Source organism: Elgaria multicarinata, chromosome 8 (genome assembly GCF_023053635.1).
Source record: "Elgaria multicarinata webbii isolate HBS135686 ecotype San Diego chromosome 8, rElgMul1.1.pri, whole genome shotgun sequence".
In the NCBI taxonomy this organism is placed as follows: Eukaryota; Metazoa; Chordata; class Lepidosauria; order Squamata; family Anguidae; genus Elgaria; species Elgaria multicarinata.
Genome location: NC_086178.1, coordinates 10,440,320 through 10,466,078, shown reverse-complemented (window position 1 = coordinate 10,466,078; position 25,759 = coordinate 10,440,320). Strand labels below are relative to the sequence as shown.

The following is a 25,759-nucleotide window of genomic DNA, read 5'->3' as shown; positions in this document are numbered from 1 at the left end:
TACGTTTACAAGTTTTCATATTCTATAAAAGCACTATATGAGCATTATATAACTGAAATGGGATAATTTGAGCATAAACCAGAACAAAAGTGTACGTGGGATGAACCTCATCTTCTCTGACAACTAAAAGAGAAAAAAGGGAGTGACCCTGTTCAGATGACATGCTAAACCGTGGTGGTAAAGCATTCTGACCTAAACATTATGGCTTAACGTTTCTTAAGAGACATGACTTAGCGTGTCCTGTGAACTATTCTTAACACTGGTGGCTATGTAACTACAGGTCAAGCACCTTCACTATACCTTTGCTGCAAAAGTGTTAGCTGCTAAGGTAAGCAGCCCCCTCCCCTATACATATCAGTGAACCCTTTCACTTCTCTACCCCAGAATCTAGTGATTGTGGATTTCAGAAGAACATTCTAATTCCAGATTTTCAATAAATGAGAATACAATTGATGTCAGGCTTCAAGAATATTCTAGAGAATGATACTGAAGTGCTAATCCAAATGGGTTGGCTTGTTTTACCCAGCCTCCTCCTTGATGATGTCAGGATTTTGCTTATTTTCCCTCTAGTTATATGAAATGTTTCCATGGATCTCTAAGCATCTTCCTGGACCTCAGAAAAGGGCACTGACTGCCTTTCAGTTTGTGCTTTCATTTGCAAGGGAGGAGATAGAGAAGCACAAGGAGCAACAGTCCTTTCATGAGCCACAGGATTTCATTGATTTCTATGTTCTTCAGATGGAGAAAGTAAGTCTATGCTGTACTTGAAAACTACTCTTCCAAGTTCTCTTTATGTTTCCTCCTTTGAATATGACTCGTGTAAAGTATTGTTCCATTTCCTGCTCTGGCTGGATAGGAATATCTCATGAGTCACCAGTAATTTCTTCTATGCCTCAGATAATCTTTTCATTCAGTTGCCCTCCCGAAAGTCACCCATTTCAAAATCAGGTACTAGCTTGAGTTATATTCCAAACATCAGTGCATCTACTGAAATATCTATGAAAAAAAGAAAAGCAGATATTGTCATAACTCCAAAGATAATAGGGTTGCTGTTGCTGAGTGGAAACCTTTGCTCCAAGACTTTGCTTCTATACTAAAAACAACAACAACTACTCTGGATTAGGGCCCATTCCACACAAAAATACACACTGAGAAAACTAAAAAGATATTTTTAACCCTCCTGATTGTCCAAAATGATTTCTTGATTATATTTTAATTCCACGTTACTCTATGAAGCTTACGTACATGCTCATAGTTTCCACTTATTCATTTTTATTTTTATTTATGAATTATTATTATTATTATTATTTGTACCCCAATGTAATTCAAACAGTATAGAACAATAAGTAACTTCCACTGCTAAAAAATTATTAAATCATTAAAAATATATGCTAGTATAAAAAATGCAATAAAACAAATAAAACTTTGTGCAGCTTTAGGGAAATACTAGGGGTGTGCACGGACCCCCCCCGATCTGCTTCTCTTCTAGATCCACAACTTCCGGATCGTGTCTGCTCCGCTCCACTCCGCTCCACCTATAGTCCGCTCCGGTTCACTGCAAAGCTCCAGATCCGGATCAGAGCTCCGCTTTCCCCCCCCCCATAGGCTTGCATTGAAATCCAAAAAAGCCTACAACTTTTTTTCTGTTAACATTAGAAACCTCAAATTCAGCACCATGACACCTCATGGTATACACATGCATTCCAAGCCCCAAGCCAATCCAAGCCTCCCCTGATTTGGGGGCAATTTTTGAAAATCGGATACCCCATTTTCAGACATGGGGTTTTCTCCAACATTTTGACAGATAATAACTTGGAAGCAGGCACATCCACATTCATGGCAAGTTTCAAGCAAATTCCATCATCCCCTGATTTTTGGGGGGGCTTTAACCTCTAACGCAGCACCCCTAACCCCAATTCACACACACCTTTCTATATCTCCATCAATTTTCACATTAGAAACCTCAAGTTAGGCATCATGACACCTCATGCACGTATACACATGCATGCCAAGACTCAAGCCAATCCAAGCCTCCCCTGATTTTTGGGGAATTTTTGAAAATCGGACACCCCAGTATCTCAGGGATTTAAAGCTGCAGACAGCTCAATGGGGCCATTTCAAAGGAAATCCCAACATGCCATGAATTGGGGAGTAGATAACCCTAAATATGAATCTTCTTCCACACTTGAAAAATTGATTTGGAACTTCAAAAAGTCTAAGTGAGCGCAGGAAGGACTTGTCCCCTGAGACAAAGCAAGAAACACATAAACCATCCCTGCGAGGCAGTCACAGAGGAGGAGGACAGGCGGGCAGAGAGGCAGGCAGAGATATGCCATAGATCTAGTATGGGGGAGTCAGTCACGGCAGATGCTCCACCACAGCAGCACCCCAGGGGGGAAGGCACACAGGCAGGCAGGCAGGCAGACAGGCAGACAGCAGGCATTTCTGGGGGCACAAGGAAGTGAGGCAAGGATTGTTTGTTTCAAAGCCAGCAGTAAGTCATGCATTGCAAACCATCCCTGCGAGGCGGTCATAGAGGAGGAGGACAGGCGGGCAGAGAGGCAGGCAGAGAGATGCCATAGATCTAGTATGGGGGAGTCAGTCCCGGCAGATACCCACCACTGCAGCACCCAGGGGGGAAGGCAGGCAGGCAGGCAGGCAGGCAGCAGACATTTCTGGGGGCACAAGGAAGTGAGCCAAGGATTGTTTCAAAGCCAGTAATGCAAACCTCTGCCAGTCCTCTTCTGTGACCGCCTCACAGGGATGGTTTGTGTATGTCTTGCTTTGTTTCAGGGGACAAGTCCTTCCTGTGCTCACTTAGACTTTTTGAAGTTTCAAATCAATTTTTCAAGTGTGGAAGAAGATTCATATTTAGGGTTATCTACTCCCCAATTCATGGCATGTTGGGATTTCCTTTGAAATGCCCCCATTGAGTTGTCTACAGCTTTAAATCACTGAGATTTAAAAATCTCCCCAAAAATCAGGGGAGGCTTGGTTTTGCTTGAGGCTTGGCATGCATGTGTATACGTGCATGAGGTGTCATGGTGCCTATTTTGACATTTCTAATGTGAAAATTGACTGAGATATCGAAAGGGGTGTGAATTGGGGTTAGGGGTGATGCCTTAGAGGTTAAAGAGACTAAGGAAGAGAAGTTTCCCAGTAGTATCTCGTTTTGCCTATCCCCCCCTCCAACTTTGGGATTGGAGGATGCTTCATCAGGTGATCATGACTGGGAGTTGAATCTGCCTCTCAGTACTTCAAAAAGGTACCTCTCCCTCATTTTTTACCCTATTATTTAGAAAATTATAGCAAGCAAACCGCACCACGCTGAGTGCTGGGAGTAGGCTCAAAATGACCCCCAGCCACGACTCTCTAAGCACACAAAATGTCAGAAAGCTAGCTTTAAAAACAACACAGTTATCCGCTAGTCTTTTCCTCAATTCAATCCTATGGGCGAAATTATCCAAAATGGCGGGCGGATCACTCCGCAAAAAGAGCGCTTCGCCTACGCCCGCTTCTCTTTGCCATGCTTCTCAGGACCCCAGTTCGCTTCTACTCTGCCTCTGGGCAAGGCGGATCAGGCCAATTAGCTTCTGATTCTCCGCTCTGAGGAGAAGCAGAGCACATCCCTAGGAAATACAGCCTCAAATGCTTTGATAAAAAGCAACTTTTTAACTTAGTGCTGAACACCACAACAGAGAAGGCGCTCTCCAATATCCCACCATGACGGATGCCTAACGCTGCTGGGAAGCAGAGGAAGGCTCCTCCAATGGATCTCAAATCTCCAGCAGGGATGATCCTGGGGTTCGCCCTGTGATAAAGCCCGGTCTAGCTAAGGCCATAGAGTGACTCACTGCCTCATTCATACTCACTGCCTCAAACAGACAAATCATGCAGCAGAAGATGCTGTCTGCACATAAGTCAGTACATGAATCTCGAAACACTCAAGTATGAGACATAATAGGCTGCTAGGACAACAAGGATGGCACAGAAAGTAAGGAAGTGTTGAGGAACAGCCTATAATTCATTCTAAATTCAATTTTACTTTTTCCCATTTTCAACATTAGAGCAAGAATGACCCCAACTCTACCTATGATGAAGAGAACCTGGCTCAGTGCATTCACGACTTCTTTATCACGGGAACAGAGACAACCTCCACTTCTCTGAAATGGGCACTTCTCTTCCTGACAAATCGTCCAGATATCCAAGGTGAGAAAGATCTACCTTATGGGATCGAGGGACACCCTTGATCCCAATCATGTCATTCTTTTAAGATTTCTTATCTTTCAAATGATGTGCTAAGATGAGGAAGCTTGTAAACGGCTGGGATTGTTTAGCTTGGGGAAAAAGGATGTTAAGGGGAGGCATGATAGAGGTGTACAAAATTATGCATGGTCTGGAGAATGTAGTCAGGGAGATATTTTTCTCCCTTTCTTAAAATACCAGAACCCAATGGGGTCATCCCATGAAGCTGATTGGTGGGAGATTCAGGACAAATGAAAAGAAGCACTTTTTTTTAGGGGTGTGCATGGACCCCCCGCTCCGCTTCACTTGCAGATCAGCCATATTCAGAGCGGGCCGCTTCGCCCCACACCTGCTCTGCCCATTTCCGCTCTGCTCCGCTCGGAGCTCCGGATCCGGATCAGAGCTCCGTTTTTTCCCCCATAGGGTTGCATTGAAAGCTAAAAAAGTAAACAACTTTTTTTCTGTTCAAGTTAGAAACCTCATATTTGGCACCATGACACCTCATGGGGGTATACACACGCATGCCAAGTTTCAAGCCAATCCCATCATCCCCTAATTTTTGGCGAATTTTTGAAAATTGGGCACCCCATTCAGACCCCTTTCCATAGCTCTGTCAATTTGCACGTTAGAAACCTCAAACTCACCACCATGATAGCTTATCCATGTGTCCACATGGACACCAAGTTTCAAGGCAATCCCATCATCCCCTGATTTTTGGGAAATTTTTGAAAATCGGACACCCCATTCAGACCCCTTTCCATAGCTCCGTCAATTTGCACGTTAGAAAACTCAAACTCGGCACCATGATAGCTTATCCATGTGTCCACATGCATGCCAAGTTTCAAGGCAATCCCATTATCCCCTGATTTTGGGGGAATTTTTGAAAATCGGGCACCCCATTCACACCCCTTTCCATAGCTCCGTCAATTTGCAGGTTAGAAACCTCAAACTTGGCACCATGATAGCTTATTCATGTGTTCACATGGACGCCAAGTTTCAAGGCAATCCCATCATCCCCTGATTTTGGGGGAATTTTTGAAAATCGGGCACCCCATTCACACCCCTTTCCATAGCTCCGTCAATTTGCACGTTAGAAACCTCAAACTCACCACCATGACAGCTTATCCAGGGATACACATACGCCGCCTGCCGAGACTCAAGGCAGTCCCATCATCCCCTGTTTTTTGGCGGGGCTTAAACCTGCAGACCTCTCAATGGGGCCATTTCAAAGGAAATCCCAACATGCCATGAATTGGGGAGTAGAGATCAACCTATATGAATCTTCTTCCACACTTGAAAAATGGATTTGGAACTTCCAAAACTCCAAGTGAGAGCAGGAAGGACTTCTCCCCTGAGTCAAAGCCAGACACACACAACATCCCTGCAAGGCGGGCAGGGGAGGAGAGAGGGAAGGCAGCAGACATTTCTGGGGGCATAAGGAAGTGAGCCAAGGATAATCCAGTAATGCATATAAAATGGAATAAATAAATAAATAAATAAACGAAGGAAGGGTGGAATTAAAAGCAGCAGTGTTGCTGAATTAACAACAAGAAGGACTTAAAAAAAGGCTATATCTGTCTTTTACCAGTAATAGGGGGACGTGCCCGGGGGAGAGGGAAGCAGCTGCCAGTTCAACTCAAGACAGCCATTGCTTCACCAAGAGCTCTGAGGTAAACGCTCACTTCAACTCATAATAGGCATCGCTCCACCACTAAGAAGTAAACGCTCACTTCGACTCATGATAGGCATTGCTCCACCGGGTTACTCTCTTTGGAAGGCTCTGATGGCCTTCCAGTACAGGAGAGAGTGGGGGCACGTCCACGATGAGATGCCCTAGGGGAGCTCATCCCCTTGCACCACATCTTTTCAGTTGTTCCCCAAAGTTAGGGTGGGTAGCAGTGCTTTCTTATTCTTGGCTTAGTATATGATTTCAGGTTGTGTTTGTGCATTTGGTGGGGCTACTGTGTTAAAAAACACTGGGAAAAGTCCGTTCAGATTAAGAAAGAGAAGTTTCCCAGAATCCCAAGTTACCCGTTTTGCCTATGCCCTCCTCTAACTTTGGGATCATGTGATCATGACCGGGAGCTGACTCTGCCCCTCAGCCCTTTGAAAAAGGTATTTTTCCCGCCGATTTTTTTAAAAATTCTAGCGCGCGGCCCGCACCACACAGAGAGGTGAGAGTAGTCTCAAATTGACCCCCATCCATGACTCTCTGTGCACAAGAATTTCCAGAACAATAGCTTAAAAATCAACCCAGTTATCCCCGATTCTTTCCCGCAATGCAATCCTATGGGCGAAAAGCCGAAAACTGCCGTTTGAGCCGCGCTGTCCCTGTTTGTTGACCCGATTTTTTAAAAAATATAGCACACAACCCACACGACGCAGAGAGGTGAGAGTAGTCTCAAAATGACCCCCATCCACGACTCTCTGTGCACAAGAATTTCCAGAACGATAGCTTCAAAAACAACACAGTTATGCGCGATTATTTCCCGCAATGCAATCCTATGGTGAAATGTTTTCAAGATGGCGACCGGAGCGCTCCGCCTGAACTAGGAGCTCCGAAAAATGGTCACTTCTCTTCACCTTGCTTCTAGGGGTCCGCGGACCATTTCTACTCCGCCTCGGGGTAAGGCGGAGCAGGCCAATCCGCTACTGCTTCTCCGCTCCTAATCGGAGCGGAACACATGCCTACTTTTTTTCACACAGCACATCGTTAAATTATGGAATTCATGACCACAAGATGTAGTGATGGCCACCAATTTGGGTGGCTTTGAAAGGGGGTAGGATAAATTCCTGGAGGAGACAGCTACTAGCCCTGATGGATAAGTGCAACCTCCAGTATCCAAGGCAGTAACAATTTGTGCACCAGTTGCTGGCGAATATGGGTGGGAGGGTGCTGTTACAAAATGTCCTGCTTTGTTCATCCCCTTTTTTAAAAAATTTTTTTTATTGATTTTCTATAACTACATAATAAGCATACTTCTAAACAATGCAAACAATACATAATAATAGCCCCATAATACATAATACATAATACATAATAATACATACTAAGCAAATTAATAAGCATACATTCTTTTCACTTAATTCTGCTTGATCTAATCATTGATAAATATCATATTGCCTTCTCCAAGGCCAGATGCAATGTTTATTCTATTGAATTACTTCAGGGCAGATATGCTGGTATCCCTTATCAGGAATGACGGTGCCCCTGTAGGAATACGGAAGTGGAGACGATGGAGCATATCCTTCTGTCCTGTAGCTTTTATAATCAGGCCCGCCATCTTATGATTACCCCATTGTTGAGCAAACTGTCCAGAACTTCAGGCAAATTTTATGTTAAGTTTCTGTTGGAAGATAAGTCTTCAAGTGTAACTTTGGCTGTTGCTAAATTTCTTACAGTGGCAGCCAAGATTAGAGCCTTTTGTGTATTAGACTAAAGTTGATAATCACTCTAATTGTATGATTTCATGTCTGATTCTTGTGTTTGGTTGTTTGTTGTTTGTTTGTTTTCTTTTTACGGATCTATAGATCGCAATAAAGAAAGTAAGTAAGATTAATATTAACATTAACATTAAAGTGCACCCCCAACCCAGAGATCTTATTCTGATTTCCAAAATCTCGTTGATTCTTCTGGGGGTGTTATCCCTCTCCCCCTTAATAATACAAAGTCCAAAAACTGTTTCCATATTACTACAAAATCATTCGTTTTTGTTATTCCTCTTCTAACTCTGATGTTACATGTTACTTTATAATTAATAGCAATATCCCATATTTCTTTATACCAATCTTCTATATGATAATCCCCTTGAACCGTCCAGTTCCTGGATATCATTAATCTTGTAGCTGTTAACAAATTTGTTATCAATTCTTTTGTCTCTTGATTACATTTCAATTCACCATACACTGACAACAATGCCATGATTGGTGTCTCCTCCATCTCCATTCCTATAATTTCTTTTATCTCATTGAACACCATTTTCCATAATTTTTGTACAAATATATCCCCTTCCAACTCAGTTGCCCTATTTGTTCCTTCAAATCGATTTCCCATACCAACTTACCTATTATTTATTTATTTATTACATTTCTATACCGCCTAATAGCTGGAGCTACCTATGCTTTCTGTCCCTCCCTTTTCCACTAATATTCTATATATTTCACTCATTAAGTCTTTGATTGGTTTATTTTCTCTTTTCTAATTTTCTTTTTTTAAAATCAACTCCTCAAACTTAGTAATTCCTCTACACTCTGTTACCTTTTAACCATTTCTTCGTCCACTGTTCTAATTGAATACAATTAAACCACGATATATTTTTCTCTTTTAATCTCTCCTTTATTTCTTCCCTAGTTTTCATCTTTTCTATCCAGTCTCTTAACTTCAGTACCTTTCCTTCTTTTAAACATTTCCCCAACCCTTTTAAAAAAAAATTCTGGAAAGTTCCTCATTATTATCACTGGTGTTATTGGGGATATGTTCAGGACTAAATTAGGGGTATGCACGGACCCCCCGCTCCGCTTCACTTGCAGATCCGCCATTTTCGGAGCGGGCCGCTTTGCCCCACCCCCGCTCCACCCACTTCCGCTCCGCTCCGCTCGGAGCTCCGGATCCGGATCGGAGCTCCGTTTTTCCCCCCATAGGGTTGCATTGAAAGCTAAAAAATTATACAACGTTTTTTCTGTTCAAGTTAGAAACCTCAAACTCGGCACCATGAAAGCTTATCCACGTGTCCACACGCACGCCAAGTTTCAAGCAAATCTCATCATCCCCTGATTTTTGGCAAATTTTTGAAAATTGGGCACCCCATTCAGACCCCTTGGGATAGCTCCGTCAATTTGCACATTAGAAACCTCAAACTCAGCACCAGGACAGTTTATCCATGTGTCCACATGGACGCCCAGACTCAAGGCAGTCCCATCATCCCCTGATTTTTGGCGCAGCTCTAACCTCTAACACACCACCCATAACCCTAATTCACACCCCTTTCGATAGCTCCGTCAATTTGCATGTTAGAAACCTCAAACTCAGCACCATGATACCTTATCCATGTGTCCATGTATAAGAATATAATAATATGTTTAAGAATATTACTAAATGTAAGGAAATGGGACAAGAAGTGTGTGTATGCTTTCCCCAAAATGCTCAATCTGTGGCTGTTGCACTACACAAAAGCAGTGCACGCAATCAGGCTTTAAGAGAGGGGAGGGGGAAACGAACCAACCAAACAAACACACACTCCAAAATTTAAAAATAAAGTTTATATTAAATCAAAGTAAGGGAAAAACACAGAGCAAAATAAGCAAAAAGTCAGAAAGAAGCAAACAAACACACGCGCCAAGCTAAAATCCTAATCTATCTCCAAAGTACACAGCAGCAGCTAACGAACGCTAAACCCACAAGACGCTGAGAGCTCAAAGATCTCAGGATGACTCTGCCTTAGTCCCCCCCCTCGAATGCTGGGATTGGAGGATGCTTCATGAGGAGATCAATTCTCATCAGGATTGGGAGTTGAATGAGCCTGTCATCGCTTCAAAAAAAAAAAACCCGAACCGTTTGTTGACCCGATTTTTAAAAAATTCTAGCACGCGACCCGCATGACATAGAGAGGTGAGAGTAGTCTCAAAATGACCCCCATCCACGACTCTCAGTGCACAAGAATTTTCAGAACGATAGCTTAAAAAACAACCCAGTTATCCCCGATTCTTTCCCGCAATGCAATCCTATGGGCGAAAAGCCGAAAACCGCCGTTTGAGCCGCGCTGTCCCTGTTTGTTGACCCGATTTTTAAAAAATATAGCACGCGACCCGCACGACGCAGAGAGGTGAGAGTAGTCTCAAAATGACCCCCATCCACGACTCTCTGTGCACAAGAATTTCCAGAACGATAGCTTCAAAAACAACACAGTTATCCGCGATTATGTCCCGCAATGCAATCCTATGGCGAAATGTTTTCAAGATGGCGATCGGAGCGCTCCGCCTGAACTAGGAGCTCTGAAAAACGGCCGCTTCTCTTCGCCTTGCTTCTAGGGGTCCGCGGTCCGCTTCTACTCCACCTCTGGGTAAGGCGGAGCAGGCCAATCCGCTACTGCTTCTCCGCTCCTAATCGGAGCGGAGCACATGCTTAGACTAAATCCTTTTTATATATTTACCAGATTTCCCAGTGATTTTTAAAAAGGGTGTTCTCCATTTCTTCCACCCATTTTTTTGGAATGATCTCTAAAAATATATATTTTCTAATTTCCATTCCGTATCATCTCCCTTTCTATCTTCTAACCAGCTTAAATCTCCTATTCCTATCATACTTTCTACCACATGCCTCAACCTATTAGCTACATAGTATAACTTTAAGTTTGGGAGCCCTAGCCCTCCTGTTTTCTGCATTACATAAAAACTTTTTTTTATTAAGTCTCGCCTTTCTGTCTCCATTACAAAAATTATTTACTATAAATTGAAAACTTTTTATTTCTTTTTCTGTTATCTTTATTGGCATCATTCTAAATATAAAATTTATTTTTGGTAAGATCCTCATTTTTATAAGTGCTATTCTTCCAAACCTTGATAAATTTATCTTTTTATATTTCTCTAATTTGCTCCTGACTTCCTGTTTCAAACTGTTTAAATTTTCCTTTTCCATATCCTCTAAATTCCTAGTAATCCTACTTCCTAAATACTTAATTATTTTTTTAACTTACGTTTTTCTCTTTTCTATCCCACTCTCTTCTTTTTTACTATAATTAAACAGCATCACCTCTGACTTCATCCAATTTATTTTTAATCCTGTCACCTCCCCAAATTCACTCAGATGATGTTTTATTCTATTCATTTTCTTCATTGGATTCCTAATTGTTAATACCGTATCATCTGCAAACATTTTTATTTTAATTTCCTCCTCCCTTCCTATCCCTTCAATGGCTTCACCTTCTATAATCACATTCGCCAATAATTTCATAATTAGTACAAATAAAACCGGTGAAAGTTGGCAACCTTGTCGTGTCCCTCGGGCTAGTTGTATTTTTTCTGTCACACTGTCATTTTCCACTACTGAAGCTAAATTACACAAGTACAATTGATCTATTAACCCTTTAAATCTTTCCCCAAATCCCATCATTTCTAATACTATCTTTAAGAATGTAAGGCTATGTGGCAGGGTTTTGCTATCTCACTATTTTACTCTGTACAGCACCATGTACACTGATGGTGCTATATAAATAAATAAAAACATAAATAATAATAATAATAATAATAATAATAATAATAATAATAATAATAATAATAATAATATGCTGGCCAGCCCACACAGTCAAAGGCTTTAAATATATCTAAAGCTATTATTCTGGCCCTCAGCTTTCCCTTTTTTATCTCCTGCATTAAGTTTAAAAGCCTTCCCACCAAGTTATGCATTTGTCTTCCTGTTACGTAACCACGCTGATCTTTTCCAACATAGTTACATACAAATGTGTTCATTCATTTTGGCATTATAGCTGTTAAGATTTCTGCATCTTGATTAATTAAAGAAATAGTTCTATATGAATCTGGAACTGTCAAATCCTAATCTGGTTTTGGAATTAATATAATTATTGACTGTTCCCAAGTTGGTGGAATCTTATCTTCTTCTATTATTCCATTATATTAGAGGTGTGCTCCGCTCCGATTAGAATTGGAGAATCAGAAGCGAATTGGCCTGCTCCACCTTGTGCAGAGGCGGAGTAGAAGTGGACCGTGGACCCTTAGAAACAAGGCAAAAAGAAGCGCCCATAGGAGAAGCGCTTCTACTTCCACGGAGCACTCCAATCGCCGTTTTGAAAAATTTCGCCCATAGGATTGCATTGTGGAAAAGAATAGGGGATAACTGTGTTCTTTTTAAAGCTATCATTCTGAAACTTCTTGTGCGTAGAGAGTCATGGCTGGGGGTCATTTTGAGCCTACTCTCAGCTCTCTGCATGGTGCGGTTTGCTTGCTATAATTTTTGGAAAAATCGGATAAAAAAGTGGAAGAGGTACCTTTTTGAAGTGCTGAGAGGCAGAGCCAACTCCCAGTCATGATCACATGATCCCAAAGTTGGAGTTGGGGATAGGCAAAATGGGACTTGAGATACTGGGAAACTTCTCTTTCTTAGTCTGTGAACGAACTTTTCCCAGTGTTTTTTAAAACTATAGCCCCACCAAATGCACAAACACAATCTGAAACCATATGCTAAGCAAATAAATAACAGATAGGAAACACAGCACTGCTACCCACCCTAACCTTGGTGAACAACTGAATAGATGTGGTGCAAGGGGATGAGATCCCCTAGGGCATGTGGACGTGCCCAGTGCACACACTCCTGTCCTTGGAGGGTCATCAGAGCCCTCCAAAGTGTAACCCAGTGGAGAGAGACTGAAGCTAATGCCTGTCATGAGTTGAAGTGGCAGGTCGCTTCTTAAAGACTGGTCCCTAGACAGGGCCAGTCAAATTGGCATAATTAATTCCCCCTCCCCCTGGGCACGTCCACTTCCCTCTCACTGGTAAAAGACAGATATAGCCTTTTAAAAAAAATTCTTCTTGTTGTTTATTCAGCAACACTGCTGCTTTTAATTCCACCCATCCTTTGTTTGTTTATTTATTTATTTATTTATTCCATTTTATATTTACACCCCATAGCCCAAGCTCTCCTGGCTTTTCCTCTTCAGTGAAATCAGACAGGCTTTCATTGTGGTTCAACTCCTTATTGTTGTTGTTGTTGTTGTTGTTGTTATTGCTATTAATATTAATTAGTACTGCTATTATTAACATTATTATTTTGTTGTTGTTTAATAATGGGTGTGATCACAGTGCAGTCAATCAACTCTGAAGCAAGGATCAGAAAGCTATACTCTTATCCTCCTAGCCTCCTAGTTATGGGATGCAAAAGAAAAGGCATCTCTCTGTGCTGCTCACACCTCACAGGGACAGTTTGCATTACTGGCTTTGAAACTATCCTTGGCTCACTTCCTTGTGCCCCCAGAAATGTCTGCTGCCTGCCTGCCTTCCCTCCCTCCTCCCCTGCCCACCTCACAGGGATGGTTTGTGTATGTCTTGCTTTGACTCAGAGGATAAGTCCTTCCTGCGCTCACTTAGACTTTTGGGAGTTCCAAATCATTTTTTTAAGTGTGGAAGAAGATTCATATAGGTTTATCTACTCCCCAATTCATGGCATGTTGGGATTTCCTTTGAAATGCCCCCTGTCTGTAGCTTTAAATCCCTGAGATACTGGGGTGTCCGATTTTCAAAAATTCCCCCAAAATCAGGGGAGGATTGGATTGGCTTGAGTCTTGGCATGAATGTGTATCCATGGATAATCTATCATGGTGCCGAGTTTGAGGTTTCTAACATGAAAATTGACGTAGTTCTAGCATGGGACTTGATTTGGGGTGAGTTAAAAGGTTTAAGCCCCGCCAAAAATCAGGGGATGGTGGGATTTGCTTGAAACTTGGCATGAATGTGTATACTTGGATAAGCTATCATGGTGCCAAGTTTGAGGTTTCTAACATGATAATTGATGGAGATATCGAAAGGGGTGTGAATTGGGGTTATGGGTGGTGCGTTAGAGGTTAAAGCCCCGCCAAAAATCAGGGGATGATGGGATTTGCTTGAAACTTGGCATGATTGTGGATCTAGATGGCATCTGTGAGGGTGCCCACTTCAATTTTTTTTATCTGTCAAATTGTCAGAGAACAGTCCATGTCTGAAAATGGGGTGTCCAATTTTCAAAAATTCCCCAAAAATCAGGGGATGATGGGATTGGCTTGAGTCCTGGCATGCATGTGTATACGTGCATGAGGTGTCATGGTGCCAAACTTGAGGTTTCTAACTTTAACAGAAAAAATATACTTTATACTTTATAAATATACTTTATACTTTATACTTTTTTGGATTTCAATGCAAGCCTATGGGGGGGGGGAAGCGGAGCTCCGATCCAGATCCGGAGCTCCGCAGCGGAGCGGAGCGGACTATATGCGGAGCGGGGCGGAGCTAAGCAGCCCGATCCACTAATTGCAGATCTGGAAGAGAAGTGGATCGGGGGGTCCGTGCACACCCCTACATTATATAGTTTCATTAATTTCAACACTAATATCTTTTTGAATTTTTTATAATACTCCGATCCCAATCCATCTGTACCAGGGGATTTCCCCCCTTTTAATTTATCTATTACCTCTTTTATTTCTCTTCCTGTGATAAACTGTTCTATTAAATCTCTATCCTCCCCCTTCAATTTTGTCTTTATATGCTTTTCTATATAGCTTCTAATTCTTGTCATCGCTGTGTCTAATTCCTGATATAAATCCTGGCAGAATTTTTGAAAAATCTTTATTTTCTCTCTCATCACATTACATGGCTTCCCCATTTTGTCCTTAACTATCCCTATTAAATTCTTTGCCTTCCTTGTCTGTGTAGCCTTGGCCAGAGCCTTAGAATTCCTGTTACTGTTCTCAGAAAACTCCCTTTTTAAATAAACCAGATTCCTCTAAACTTCCTTTAGGTTTATGTTTTCTAATTCCTTCTTTTTCACTTGTAATTTTATTAATGTCTGTTTATCTCTACATTGCAAATACTCCCCTTCCAACTTTATAATTTCTTCCTCCAATTTTTTCTGTTTCTCCTCTTGTTGTCTCCTTAATTTACAAGTTTCTCTAATACAGATCCCCCTAGCTACCACCTTCATTGTATCCCGCAGCACTGATAGGGGACATTCCCCATTATCGTTAATTTCCCATAGCTCCTGTAACTCTTTCCCCATTTTCTCCACTATCTTTTCATATTTTAATATTCTAGTATTTAACTTCCATCTATTAGCTTCTCTGTAGTCTCTCCTCACTTTGAAATCCATGTTTACTAATGCGTGGTCTGTTACCTTGTTTACCCTACCTCCGTATTACACACTTTTAGTGCTAACCCTTTTGAGACAGAAATATAGTCTATCCTTGAAAAGCTGTGATGAACTGATGAGTAAAAGGTATATTTTTCCTTGCCCCCCCTTATTGTCAAGTCCTTTTTCTTTATCAATTTATTTAAACTTGTGGTATTATTCCTTCTTTCTCGAGCGGTGGGGTTTGACTTGTCAGAAATGTTTTCCATCACCATACTGAAACCTCCAGCAACTATTACATGCCCTTTTTTATTTCTTCCATTTCCCTAAATACTTCCTTATAGAAATCACTTTGCTTCTCATTAGGGGCATAAACATTAACTAAAGTAAAATAGTCCCCCGCCATTTACCCCTGTAACATAACATATCTCCCTTTTCCATCTCTTTTACTCTTTAATACATTAAATCCACATTTCTTCAAAATAATTATAGCTACACCATTTTTCTTTGAAGACCCAAATGACTCTTCATACAACACTGCCCATCTTAACCTTAACTCATTCAGTCCATCTTTAGTTTGGAGTGTTTCCTGCAAAAAGATAAAATCTGCCCTAACTTTGTTTATCAACTGTTCTATTCTCTTTCTCTTTACAACTGCCCCTAGCCCCTTCATATTGAGTGTTGAGATACGTACTTTCTTATCCATAATGTATTTGTTTTCCTCTTTGTAGATCCCTTGTGCACACCCATGTAAACATTTTGACTAACTTTAACTTAAACCAACTTAAAAAGGATTTTATTCCCTCCCCTCCCCTCCCTGATTCCCTTCCCTCCCCCTCCCCCTCTTCTTCTCCCCCTTTGATCCACCCCGGTCATGGTTAATTCCAATCTTCAAGGGGGGGGGAGATAGAACCCACAGTCCCAATGCAGCAAGCCCTCCAACTCTAAATCTATTAATCTTTATCCCCTTTCCCTCTCACTCCATGGATTACTAAACCTGTTTACTCCTGGCTTGGACCAGCATTTCTCCATCTTCTCTTTCCGGCTGGGTTGGTATCTCCTCTTCCATGCCCAATTCCCACAGCTTGGCCATTCCTTGCTCCACCGACATTATTCTGTTGTCTCCCTTTATAAGAAAATTTCAGAAACACTGGGTATCCCCAAGAATATGCAAGCCCCTCCCTCTTAAGCATTGCTATTATTGGTCTGACACTTCTCCTTCATTCGATGGTTTGTGGGCACAAATCATTGTAGATTTGGACTGGTGTTTCTTGATACAGCAACATTGTCATCTATCTGATTCACTTCATAAACTCCTCCTTTTTAAAGTAGTTTGCAAATCTAACCAAAATATCACGCGGCATCGCTCTGGCTCTTCCTCCAGCCACCCGGTGTATTCTTTCCAGATCAAGTGCAGCCCAATCTAGATCGGCAGCCTGCTCCTGAAACCATCCCATAATAATAGCTCTCAAATTCTCGCCCTGCAATTCAGGAAAATTTCTTAAGCGCAAATTTGGCCTTCTAGATCAGTCACAATTCATGATGTTCGAAACTCATATTTTGTTGCTTCAACTGTTATTGATTCACATCCACTTGCTTCTTTAATTGCTGCACTTGTGCCTTCGTTTGCTCCAGTTCCTTCTTCATCTCCAGCAATGATTTATTCACTCCTGTCAACACTTCCTTCGCTATCAAATCATTTGCTGCTTTATTTTTTCCCTCCATCTTTTGGATTAAAACTTCATTATTTCTTTCTATCATTTCTGCAAACTTGGCCAGCATGACTCCTGGCGCTATCTTTGGCTCTGTGCCATCAACCTTGTCTGAATGATTATTACCACTTTTCTGCGCCATTTTGCCGGCCATATTCTCCCCTTCTTCCTTAGCTTGTAAATCTGTTTCAGAAGCATCTTCCACAGCTTCTTCTTTAATTAATCTAGCCACTGATTTATCAGAAGGGTGAGTTTTAGTTCTGGTCCAAACTGGTTTTTTTTTTTAGTCTTGTTCTTTTTTGGCATTTAAATTTCGATGCTTTAGATTACTGCTAACCGCTCTCTCAGTCACCCTCCTCCTTCCCCTCTCCACCAACTTCTTTCCAGAGTGGGTTAATTTATATCCTCTCTCCATGTTTGTCCTCAGTTTTTATTTATGAGGCTTTCAGATAAGGATATAACACTCTCAATTAAATCTGTCAGCGTCTCATTCAGAGCAAAGTTATTTCTTCTTCTAGTTCCCTCCGTTCGATCCCCCCCTTCTCAGCCAAAGCCAAATTGAAACTAATTCACATCTTCTTTCTCGGCTTCGCTGAGAAGAGTTTTTTAAAAGTTTCCAATTCACGGAGGATTCTTAATACTGCTAATAACTTTTACTCAGTTTGCCATGCTTATCATATGGAGATAAGTGCGTTTCTAGGCTTTGGCACCCGTAGCTTAGAAGAACTTTACTGCATCTTTCAGCTGCTAGGCTCCACCCCCTGCTTTGTTCATCCCTGATCGACAGTTGGTTGGTCAGTGTGTGAAAAGCTGGCCTAGATGGACCCTTGGTCTGATCCAGCACGGCACTTCTTATGTTCTTAAAAATCTCATTTAGCTTTAATTCTGATTGTGACCCCTAAATCTGAGGTTTGTGTGTGTGGATAGCTCAATGCGACCGAGCACATGCTTTGCATGAAGTTCCCAGGTTGAATACCTGGCTTCTTCAGGTAGAGTGAGGAAAGAATCCTGCCTGAAATCCATGGAGAGGTGCTTCCAGTCAGTGGCCATGCTAGACAAGGCCTATATCCCAGGATTGTCCCGGGATCATCCCTGTGCATCCAAATGACACACAGGGGATCCTGGGAGCAGGCCGGGATGACTCCTTCATTTGTCTGAGATAATCCTTAGGTCTAGCTAAAGCCAGTGTCAAGAATACTGGGCTAGATGGACCTACAGCCTGCAGAATAAGGCAACCTCCTATGTCCCTAGAACCTTTCTTAATGAAATGGAACAGACCTATACGTATATGAGATTACGAATGATCATTAAGAGGCCAGAACCAGTATGGCCTATCATACTGCACAAAATACGAAAACACTGGCTCAATAAAACTGTTTATAAAGAGTGATAAACTAAGAATTTGCAATTGTAACAACTCTTACAGGTTTAACAACCTTGAAATGTAGTGCAGTAGATTTCATAAAAATGGAACTCAACTTTAGTTCAGACATACATTTGGGGACCTAGTTCTTATTATATTTACAATATATTTCTATAGTGATAGCACTGGTGTTTCAACCTACCTTAGGTCAGGAGAGGTCCTGCCTTAGGAAACATAGCACTCTGGGCAAGGGGTGCCTTTGGTGCCCCTCCCTCCACCCCCGTGGTCACCTTTGCAGGCTACCCAGAAGGCTGATTGAGCCTGTTGCAAGTGCGATGTTGGTGCCTCCTCAGCTCTGCTTGGGGCCACCCTGAGCTCGGCTCCCTGGGGGATCCCCCAGGTTCAAGCTGTGCAGCTCAGTTCAGCAAAGTAGTGGTTAGTGTGTCTGAATGAGAAACCAAGCTTCAGAATTGTTTCTTAACTGTGTGTTTTAATAATGATTTTTAATACCTTGGCATGTAAACCACTTAGTGATTTTGTTATATGAAGCAGTATATTAGAATTGTTAATGAATAAAATATCCCCACACAACCATGAAACTTACTCGGACGTCCTTGGGTCAGTCTGTATTTATCAACCTAACCTTCCTCACAAGTTATGTAATGGGGGTGGTAAGGAGAAATGTATGTTTTTTGGTGTCTTTAGAGGAAAAAGTGGGATAAAAGTGTTTCAGCTGTTGGGGTGCTTAGAAATGTAATAAAGAAATAAATAAACAAATAAATAATACACTAATTTTAGTATGTGATTCACTAAGAGAATTAAATGGAATGATTTAATGTAGAATAAATATTTGTCAATGACTTTTGAAGCTTTATGAAATAAAAAGTGATATGCAATCTAAAGCTTCCATTTTCATTTTTTTCTCAGATAAAGTCTACAAGGAGATAGCAGATGTTTTTGGTTCATCACGTTCAATCTGCTACGAAGATAGAAAGGAACTGCCCTACACTAACACTGTGATTCATGAGATGATGCGTTCAAAATATATCTTATTATATGGGGCACCAAGACAATGTACAAAGGATGTAAAAGTGAACGGTTATCTCATTCCCAAGGTACAGAATACAGTGAATGCTCATAGTCACAATCCTGTATCTCAGGATTGTGGAGCTTCAGAAACATTGAACTTCTTTCTTATGGGTTCAAAAATACAAATCTGAAAGTTTTCAAAGATATAGCTGTAAATATCCAGCCTTTATTATGGAAAGGAAGTCTGAGATCTAGGGCCGAACTCCCACCCCCACTTCCTACCCCCCACATCTTCCCTTGCACTGATTGCAACTAGGAAAGGGGTATTCTGGTTATTTCAAGGAGGAGGGGAAATGATTTGAAGAACAGCAGTGGCTACTCCTGACAGCTTAAGTCCACCCTTTCCCTTTTAAAACCTGCTTCTGCAGGAAATTGCAGGTATGCAGGTCAGCTTCCCCATCTCTTAACCCCACCTGCTGGCATCATCCCAGGGGAATGTTGAGGTGGGAAAATATTTGGAAATTTGGAGATGTTGCCCTTAATTCTTTTGAACCACCCAGAGAGTTTTGAGTAGGGATGTGCTCCGCTTCTCCTTGAACCGGAGAAGCAGGAGCGGAGCGGGGGGCTTCGCCTACCCTTAAGGCGGAGGCGAAGAGGATTGGGGGGCCCGTGGAGCAATGCGGAGCAGATCGAGGTGAAGGCGGATCCTTCGCCTCGATCCGGAGCTCCGCCAAAAAGGTAAGTGGGGTTTACTTGGCCCTGCCGCAATGGCGGTAGGGCCAGGTAACCCCCCTTCCCTATACTCCCTTACCTGCATCCGTTCGCAGTCCCGCAGCTGCTTCAACTGAGCCCAAGTTGCGGCCTAGTCTTCCTGGTTGAGGCCTCGGGCTCAGTTGAAGTAGCCGTGGGACCGTGGATGGACGCAGGTAAGGGAGAGGAGGGAGGGGGATTTATCTGGCTCTGCCGCCACCGCCGCCCTTGCGGCGATGGCGGCAGAGTCAGGTAAGGGACCAAGGGGGAGAGGGGTCTTACCTGAGTCCATCCACCGTCCCGTAGCTGCTTCAATTGAGCCCGAGGACTCAACCAGGAAGACTAGGCTGTAACTGCGGCCTAGTCTTCCTGGTTGAGGCCTCAGGCTTAGTTGAAGCAGTTGCGGGACCGCGGATGGACGCAGGTAAGGGAGAGGAGGGAGTGGGGTTTACCTGGCCCTGCTGCTGCCGCCGCCGCCCGTGCAGAGCCAGGTAAGGGACCAAGGGGGAGCGGGGTCTTACCTGAGTCCGTCGCGGCCCATCCCAGCTTCACTATAGCCCGCGGCTCAACCAGGAAGTGTAGGCCACAATCGGGGCCTACAGTTCCTGGTTGAGCCGCGGGCTCTAGTGAAGATGGGATGGGCCGCGACGGACACAGGTAAGTAGGAGGAGGGAGGGGGGCCTTACCTGATGCCACTCCCCGTGACTGCAGAGCTCCGATTCGGAGCCGGAGCTCCACCGCAGAGCGGAGTGGCCCCTAGGTGGATCAAGGTAGGGAGGAGCTGGCCTGATCTGCAATTTGTGGATTCACCGCGAAGAGGATCAGGGGGTCCGTGCACACCCCTAGCTTCGAGTATGGGGTGGTATAGAAATGTAATGACTGAAATGAATGAATGCTCTGAGTCAATTCTCTTATTGGGTGTTGCGGGGGAGATGTTGACTCCCTATTGGCTACATAGGAAGCTTTTAAAAAGGAAAAGGTTCGAATGATTGAAGGTGTGGCCACTAGAAAACACTCCCTTGAAATGTTTTTATTCCTTTTGCCCAAGTACTATGTAGAATAGCACCATATTTTTACAGAATATGTCTGTTGCTGGGCATTCTGCTACTTTTAGGAGATGTCAGACCAATGCAGCACGGCTGACTCAGCTAGTTTTGTGAGCTGAGCCATGCAGATTCCCTGAATTCTGGGTGCTCATTATGTGCATTATTATTATTATTATTGATCTTTTAGATTTTTATTATTTTTATTTATTTATTTATTATTTGCATTTTTATACCGCCCAATAGCCAAAGCTTACTGGGTGGTTCACAAAAACTAAAACCATTCAAAGCATAAAACAAACAGTATAAAAACATGATATAAAATACACATTAAAAACTGATTAAAAACATACCATACATTATTAAAACATCTTTAACACATCTTCAAAATATCCTTAAAACATTCTAAAATTTCACTGGATAGTCTTGCCGGAATAGATCGGTCTTTATCGCTTTTTTAAATTCTAAAAGACTGTCAAGTTGATGAATCTCCTCCGGCAGGCCATTCTATAGTCTGGGAGCAGCAGATGAGAAGGTCCTCAGGGTAACAGTTTATTTATTTAAATAGTTATATCCCACCCTATATCAATAAGAACCCAGGGCGGCGTACAGATAAAGGCATACAGTATAAAAACAATAAATATACACAGCTAAAACAAATTAAACCATAAACCAAGTTAAAACAATATATAATTTAAAATCAGTAAAACAAAACAGTTGTTAATCAAGTTTTTGCTAGCTGAAGTAGATTCTTCCCAGAGGACCTGAGTGTGCTAGGCGGATTGTACAGGAGAAGGCGACCCCGCAGGTAGCCTGGACCCAAACCATGTAAGGCTTTAAAGGTAATAACCAACACTTTATACTTCGCCCAGAAACTAATCGGCAGCCAGTAAAGAGAATTTAAAACTGGTGTAATGTGGCCACCTCTAGGTGTACCAGTGACCAGTGTGGCTGCCACATTTTGGACTAATTGAAGTTTCAGGACTAGGCACAAAGGTAGCCCCCCTACAAATGGGGGTCACAAATTGTGCTAGTTGGCAGGATTTGTGCAAACTATGTCCAAACTGTGCATAATTGGCACAAAATGCAGCTGAAATGTGTGCAGTTGTGCAAATGTGTTGCTGCCATGCCTGGCAAAGCCTGGGCGTGGGGAGACTAATTGCGGGTGAGGGTGGTATGACAAGCCGTGGAGGCCAGCCATTGGCTTCCTCCATTGTCAGGTGGCGCAAGCACTGGGAGGGGACTTGAGGGCTATATAAGCCAGGTGGCCCCTCCCAGGTGCCTCTTTGCTGTGCGGCTCCCTCCCTCCCTTCCCTGTAAACAGTGTGGGTTCACTGGTCAGCTTCTCAGAGGCCAAGTAGGAATTTTTTGCTCATAATCTAACTTGGTTATGAGTTTTTTTCCCCATCTACTTCACACTGTAAGACCGGCAGGGTGTATAAATAGGTTGATTTGGCTTCTGTTTCGTCACATTTGTTGGGTAGGAAGATAGGAGTGGGCATTGGGTGCGAGGTGTAAGTTGGTGAGCTTTCACAGGCACCCTTGTGGCAATCGGTAATCCCGAGGGCCAACCACTAGGAGCCCAGCAGCAGCAGCTGGCGGGATAAGGGTTACCGTTGAGGCCAACCCTCCTCAAACCACTCAGAGCCCTGCAGGAAAGCCCACCTGGTGGTGAATGAACAAGCGCCACTAGATGGACAGTGATCGCCTCATCCGATCGTTGAGCTCTTCTATCCAACTGGATTCCTCCAACAACATGAGCACTTCCGATACCCAGTCTGACGTGAGTCCTCAAGTGATTAGTACTGGGAAAGTGGGGGACAATCCTGAAAGGTACTGTTCTGCCTTCATTCTTTGTCTAACATTCCTTTCTCGCAGGGGGCATTCATTTTTCCAGATCTGCGCTCTGTTCTTTCCGATCCAAAGGTGTGGAAAACTCCTGAAGTGTTCAACCCAAACCATTTTTTGGACAAGGATGGAAATTTTGTAGATAGAGAAGAATTTTTACCATTTGGTGCAGGTAAATGCAGAAATCCAGACCTGCATAATAATAATAATAATAATAATAATAATAATAATAATAATAATAATTCTTACCCGCCTCTCCATTTTGATCGAGGCAGGGAACAACAATAAATGTTAAAATACAAGTTTTTGTGTAATTGTGATTCACAGATTTCTGGGTTAGATGCAAGAGATGCCAACTGGCTTCCTTTCAGGCAACGCTGAAACAATCCCAGTTCTTTTCATAAGATATAATTCAGTTTAGCGCAAAACCACAGTCTGAACTTGTTCCTCAAAAATTTCAGCACTGAAAGAGCCTGAGGTTTTTTCATTTTCAAAGTACAAAGCTATATCTGCTCCATTTAGGCTGTGGTTTTCTACAAAGAGCACGTCCTTTACTTCTGAAGTGCATTTTTAGTGTTGGACTTTGGGCAATGATTGTTTAGTAATAGATTCTAAACATTCCCATTTAACATGTAGAATTGTTCAGCGTTCTGTATTAGTGGAATAGCTGAAAGCTATCAGGTTTCTTCTTTTTCTATGAGAGAATAGAAACAACCTCCCTGGTACTTTCACCTCTGAATGCCAGAAGCTCATAAAACTTTTCTACATGAGGCATTTTTTCTGCATTTGTCATTCCCTACTCACAGTTGGTTTCAGGTTCTCTAGATGATGATTTGCCTTCCAGTTTAATTTCTGTATCTAACCAGAACTTTAAGTGATGTTTAATTTATTGCAGGGAAAATGCAGCAATGAATTGGGAAAGGGGATGGGTTTAAATAGTTAAAAGAGGGACATTGGGAATGTTTATTATTTTGTTTGATGCTACTATATAAAAGACAAATGTGCCCAGCTGCTATATATAGGGATTTTGGTTAGTCTTGGCATTTAATTGTGAAAGCGAAAGGAAGTGCCATTTCTTCTTAAGTATTTCTGCTATTGGGCAATGCCTGACTGCCAGCTAGAGGTTATGTAACATAAAAGCATAAAAGAAAACACTACTCAGAGGGTGCTCAGATTTTAATTCTACAATGACACCCAAAGTGGCTGTAGCAAATTAACAGTGGATACAGCCGCATGTAGAAAAGTCTTACACTCTTTCTCAGTTCCATTCCATCTGTTCCCCATTGTTTAATTTAAGATGCTCTATGCATTTCTCTGTCCTAAAGCATTTCTGCTAATTTTGCTTGCTTTGAAACTGTATTCAAGCAGGGTCAGCTACTGGTGGAGCCTGGGTCAAAGCCATTCCTGTCTTGGGGATGCCAACCAATAGAATAAAAGGGAGTTATAGAGGGGGAGGTGTTGGAGCGGCAGTTCCTCATGGGTTACTTTGAGGTGTGAGGTGGGGAAGAGGTTAACAACACATTCCTTTCTCAGATGCACATCTCATTCCAGGCTGGGATAAATGATCTGGAGAAGAGATTCATCAACTTAACTGTCTTTCTGAGTTTAGGAAAGCCATAAAGTCTGATCTCTTCTGGCAGGCCTACTCAGATGATGTCCAATTGTTATTTTAATATTGTACCAGTTTTATATGTTTTCAAGCAGTCTTTTGCATTTCATGGTATTTCTGTATTTAACATTGTTCCCCACCTCGATCTAGAGAGAGAGAGGCCAGGTAATAAATAAATAAATAAATACATACATACATACTTCTTCATCATCATTAAAAGAGTGTTACTCATTGGTTGTCCTTCCTTTACTTTCTCCACAGGGGTTCGGGTATGTTTGGCGGAGCAGCTGGCAAGAATTGAGATCTTCATCTTCTTGACCAGCCTGCTGAGGGCCTTCAGGTTCCAGCTGCCAGAAGGAGTGGAAAAACTCAGTCCAGAACCTGTAATAGGGTTCACATTCCAACCCCATCCTTTTAAAATCTGTGCTGTTCCCCGTTGTTGCTCATTGTAATCTTATGCTGGAATTGTTGAGCCCGCGGGCATTCCCACCAGAGGTGATAATATGTGCCTCTGGTGGACCCCCCCTTCCAGCATTCAGACTTCTCATCTGAGGTGATATGAGCCATTTGCACTGGGGTTCGATGCAGCATGTTCAAAGATGTTTCCTTAATGGCTGCTGAGACTGATTTGTATTTACTAATTATCACAAATTTCTCGCTCTTTACTTTTCTGTTAAGAAACCCCAACCTCGACTTTGCTGTTCATGGATACTTGCTAAATTCTTTCTGTGTATGATTGGAGTGAGCTGGCTGGGCTAATCAATGCATCCCCCATCTCTCCAGGCCATAGTAGCGGCTTGGTCAAGGCAAACAGAATTGTCAGCGCTCACTTGCCGGCTGACCCAGAATTTGGCTTCAACTATGATTGCAGCTACCTGGGGACCAGCAGAAAGGGCTTTCATGGAGCAGAGAGCCACTGAACGACCCTAAGTTGCAGGAGGCAGAAGAAGAGCTAAAGAACGAGAGAGCAAGGGGAGGAGGATGTGTAGATTGTGAGGAGAGGGAGAGGTTGAGGAGATGTACTCACAAATATTCCAGCCAACGTGTCTTGACAAGACTATACTTAACTCTTAATCCATGCTTCAGAGAATCCAAAAGAAACTGAATTCATAAAAACTTTACCCAGTTGTCATGTCCATTCAAGTCATTCAGCAATTGTGGCCTGGCTCAAAGAATGGGCCCATCATGAACATTACACAAGGGATGCAACTGGTGAGCCAATAAAATATACTTCTTTCAACTTACTTGTTTATCTATTATTTCTGCACCTCCCAGTAGAATAGAGTGGGTTAGACTTTCCCTTACCTGAGGCAATACTGATAATTATGAAACTAG

At 42.4% G+C, this 25,759-nt stretch overlaps 1 protein-coding gene across 1 annotated transcript in view; it reads left to right on the top strand.

The window, feature by feature from the left end:
• LOC134402411 (cytochrome P450 2J5-like) overlaps positions 1-24,876 on the top strand; it is a 60,908-nt gene extending 36,032 nt beyond the window's left edge. Inside the window, exons 5-9 of the mRNA XM_063131841.1 lie at positions 571-747; positions 4,068-4,209; positions 19,073-19,260; positions 22,846-22,987; positions 24,686-24,876. Of these exons, the coding sequence (XP_062987911.1) occupies positions 571-747; positions 4,068-4,209; positions 19,073-19,260; positions 22,846-22,987; positions 24,686-24,876 (840 nt within the window). The remainder of the gene's footprint in view (positions 1-570; positions 748-4,067; positions 4,210-19,072; positions 19,261-22,845; positions 22,988-24,685) is intronic.
• The last annotated feature ends 883 nt before the right edge of the window (positions 24,877-25,759 follow it).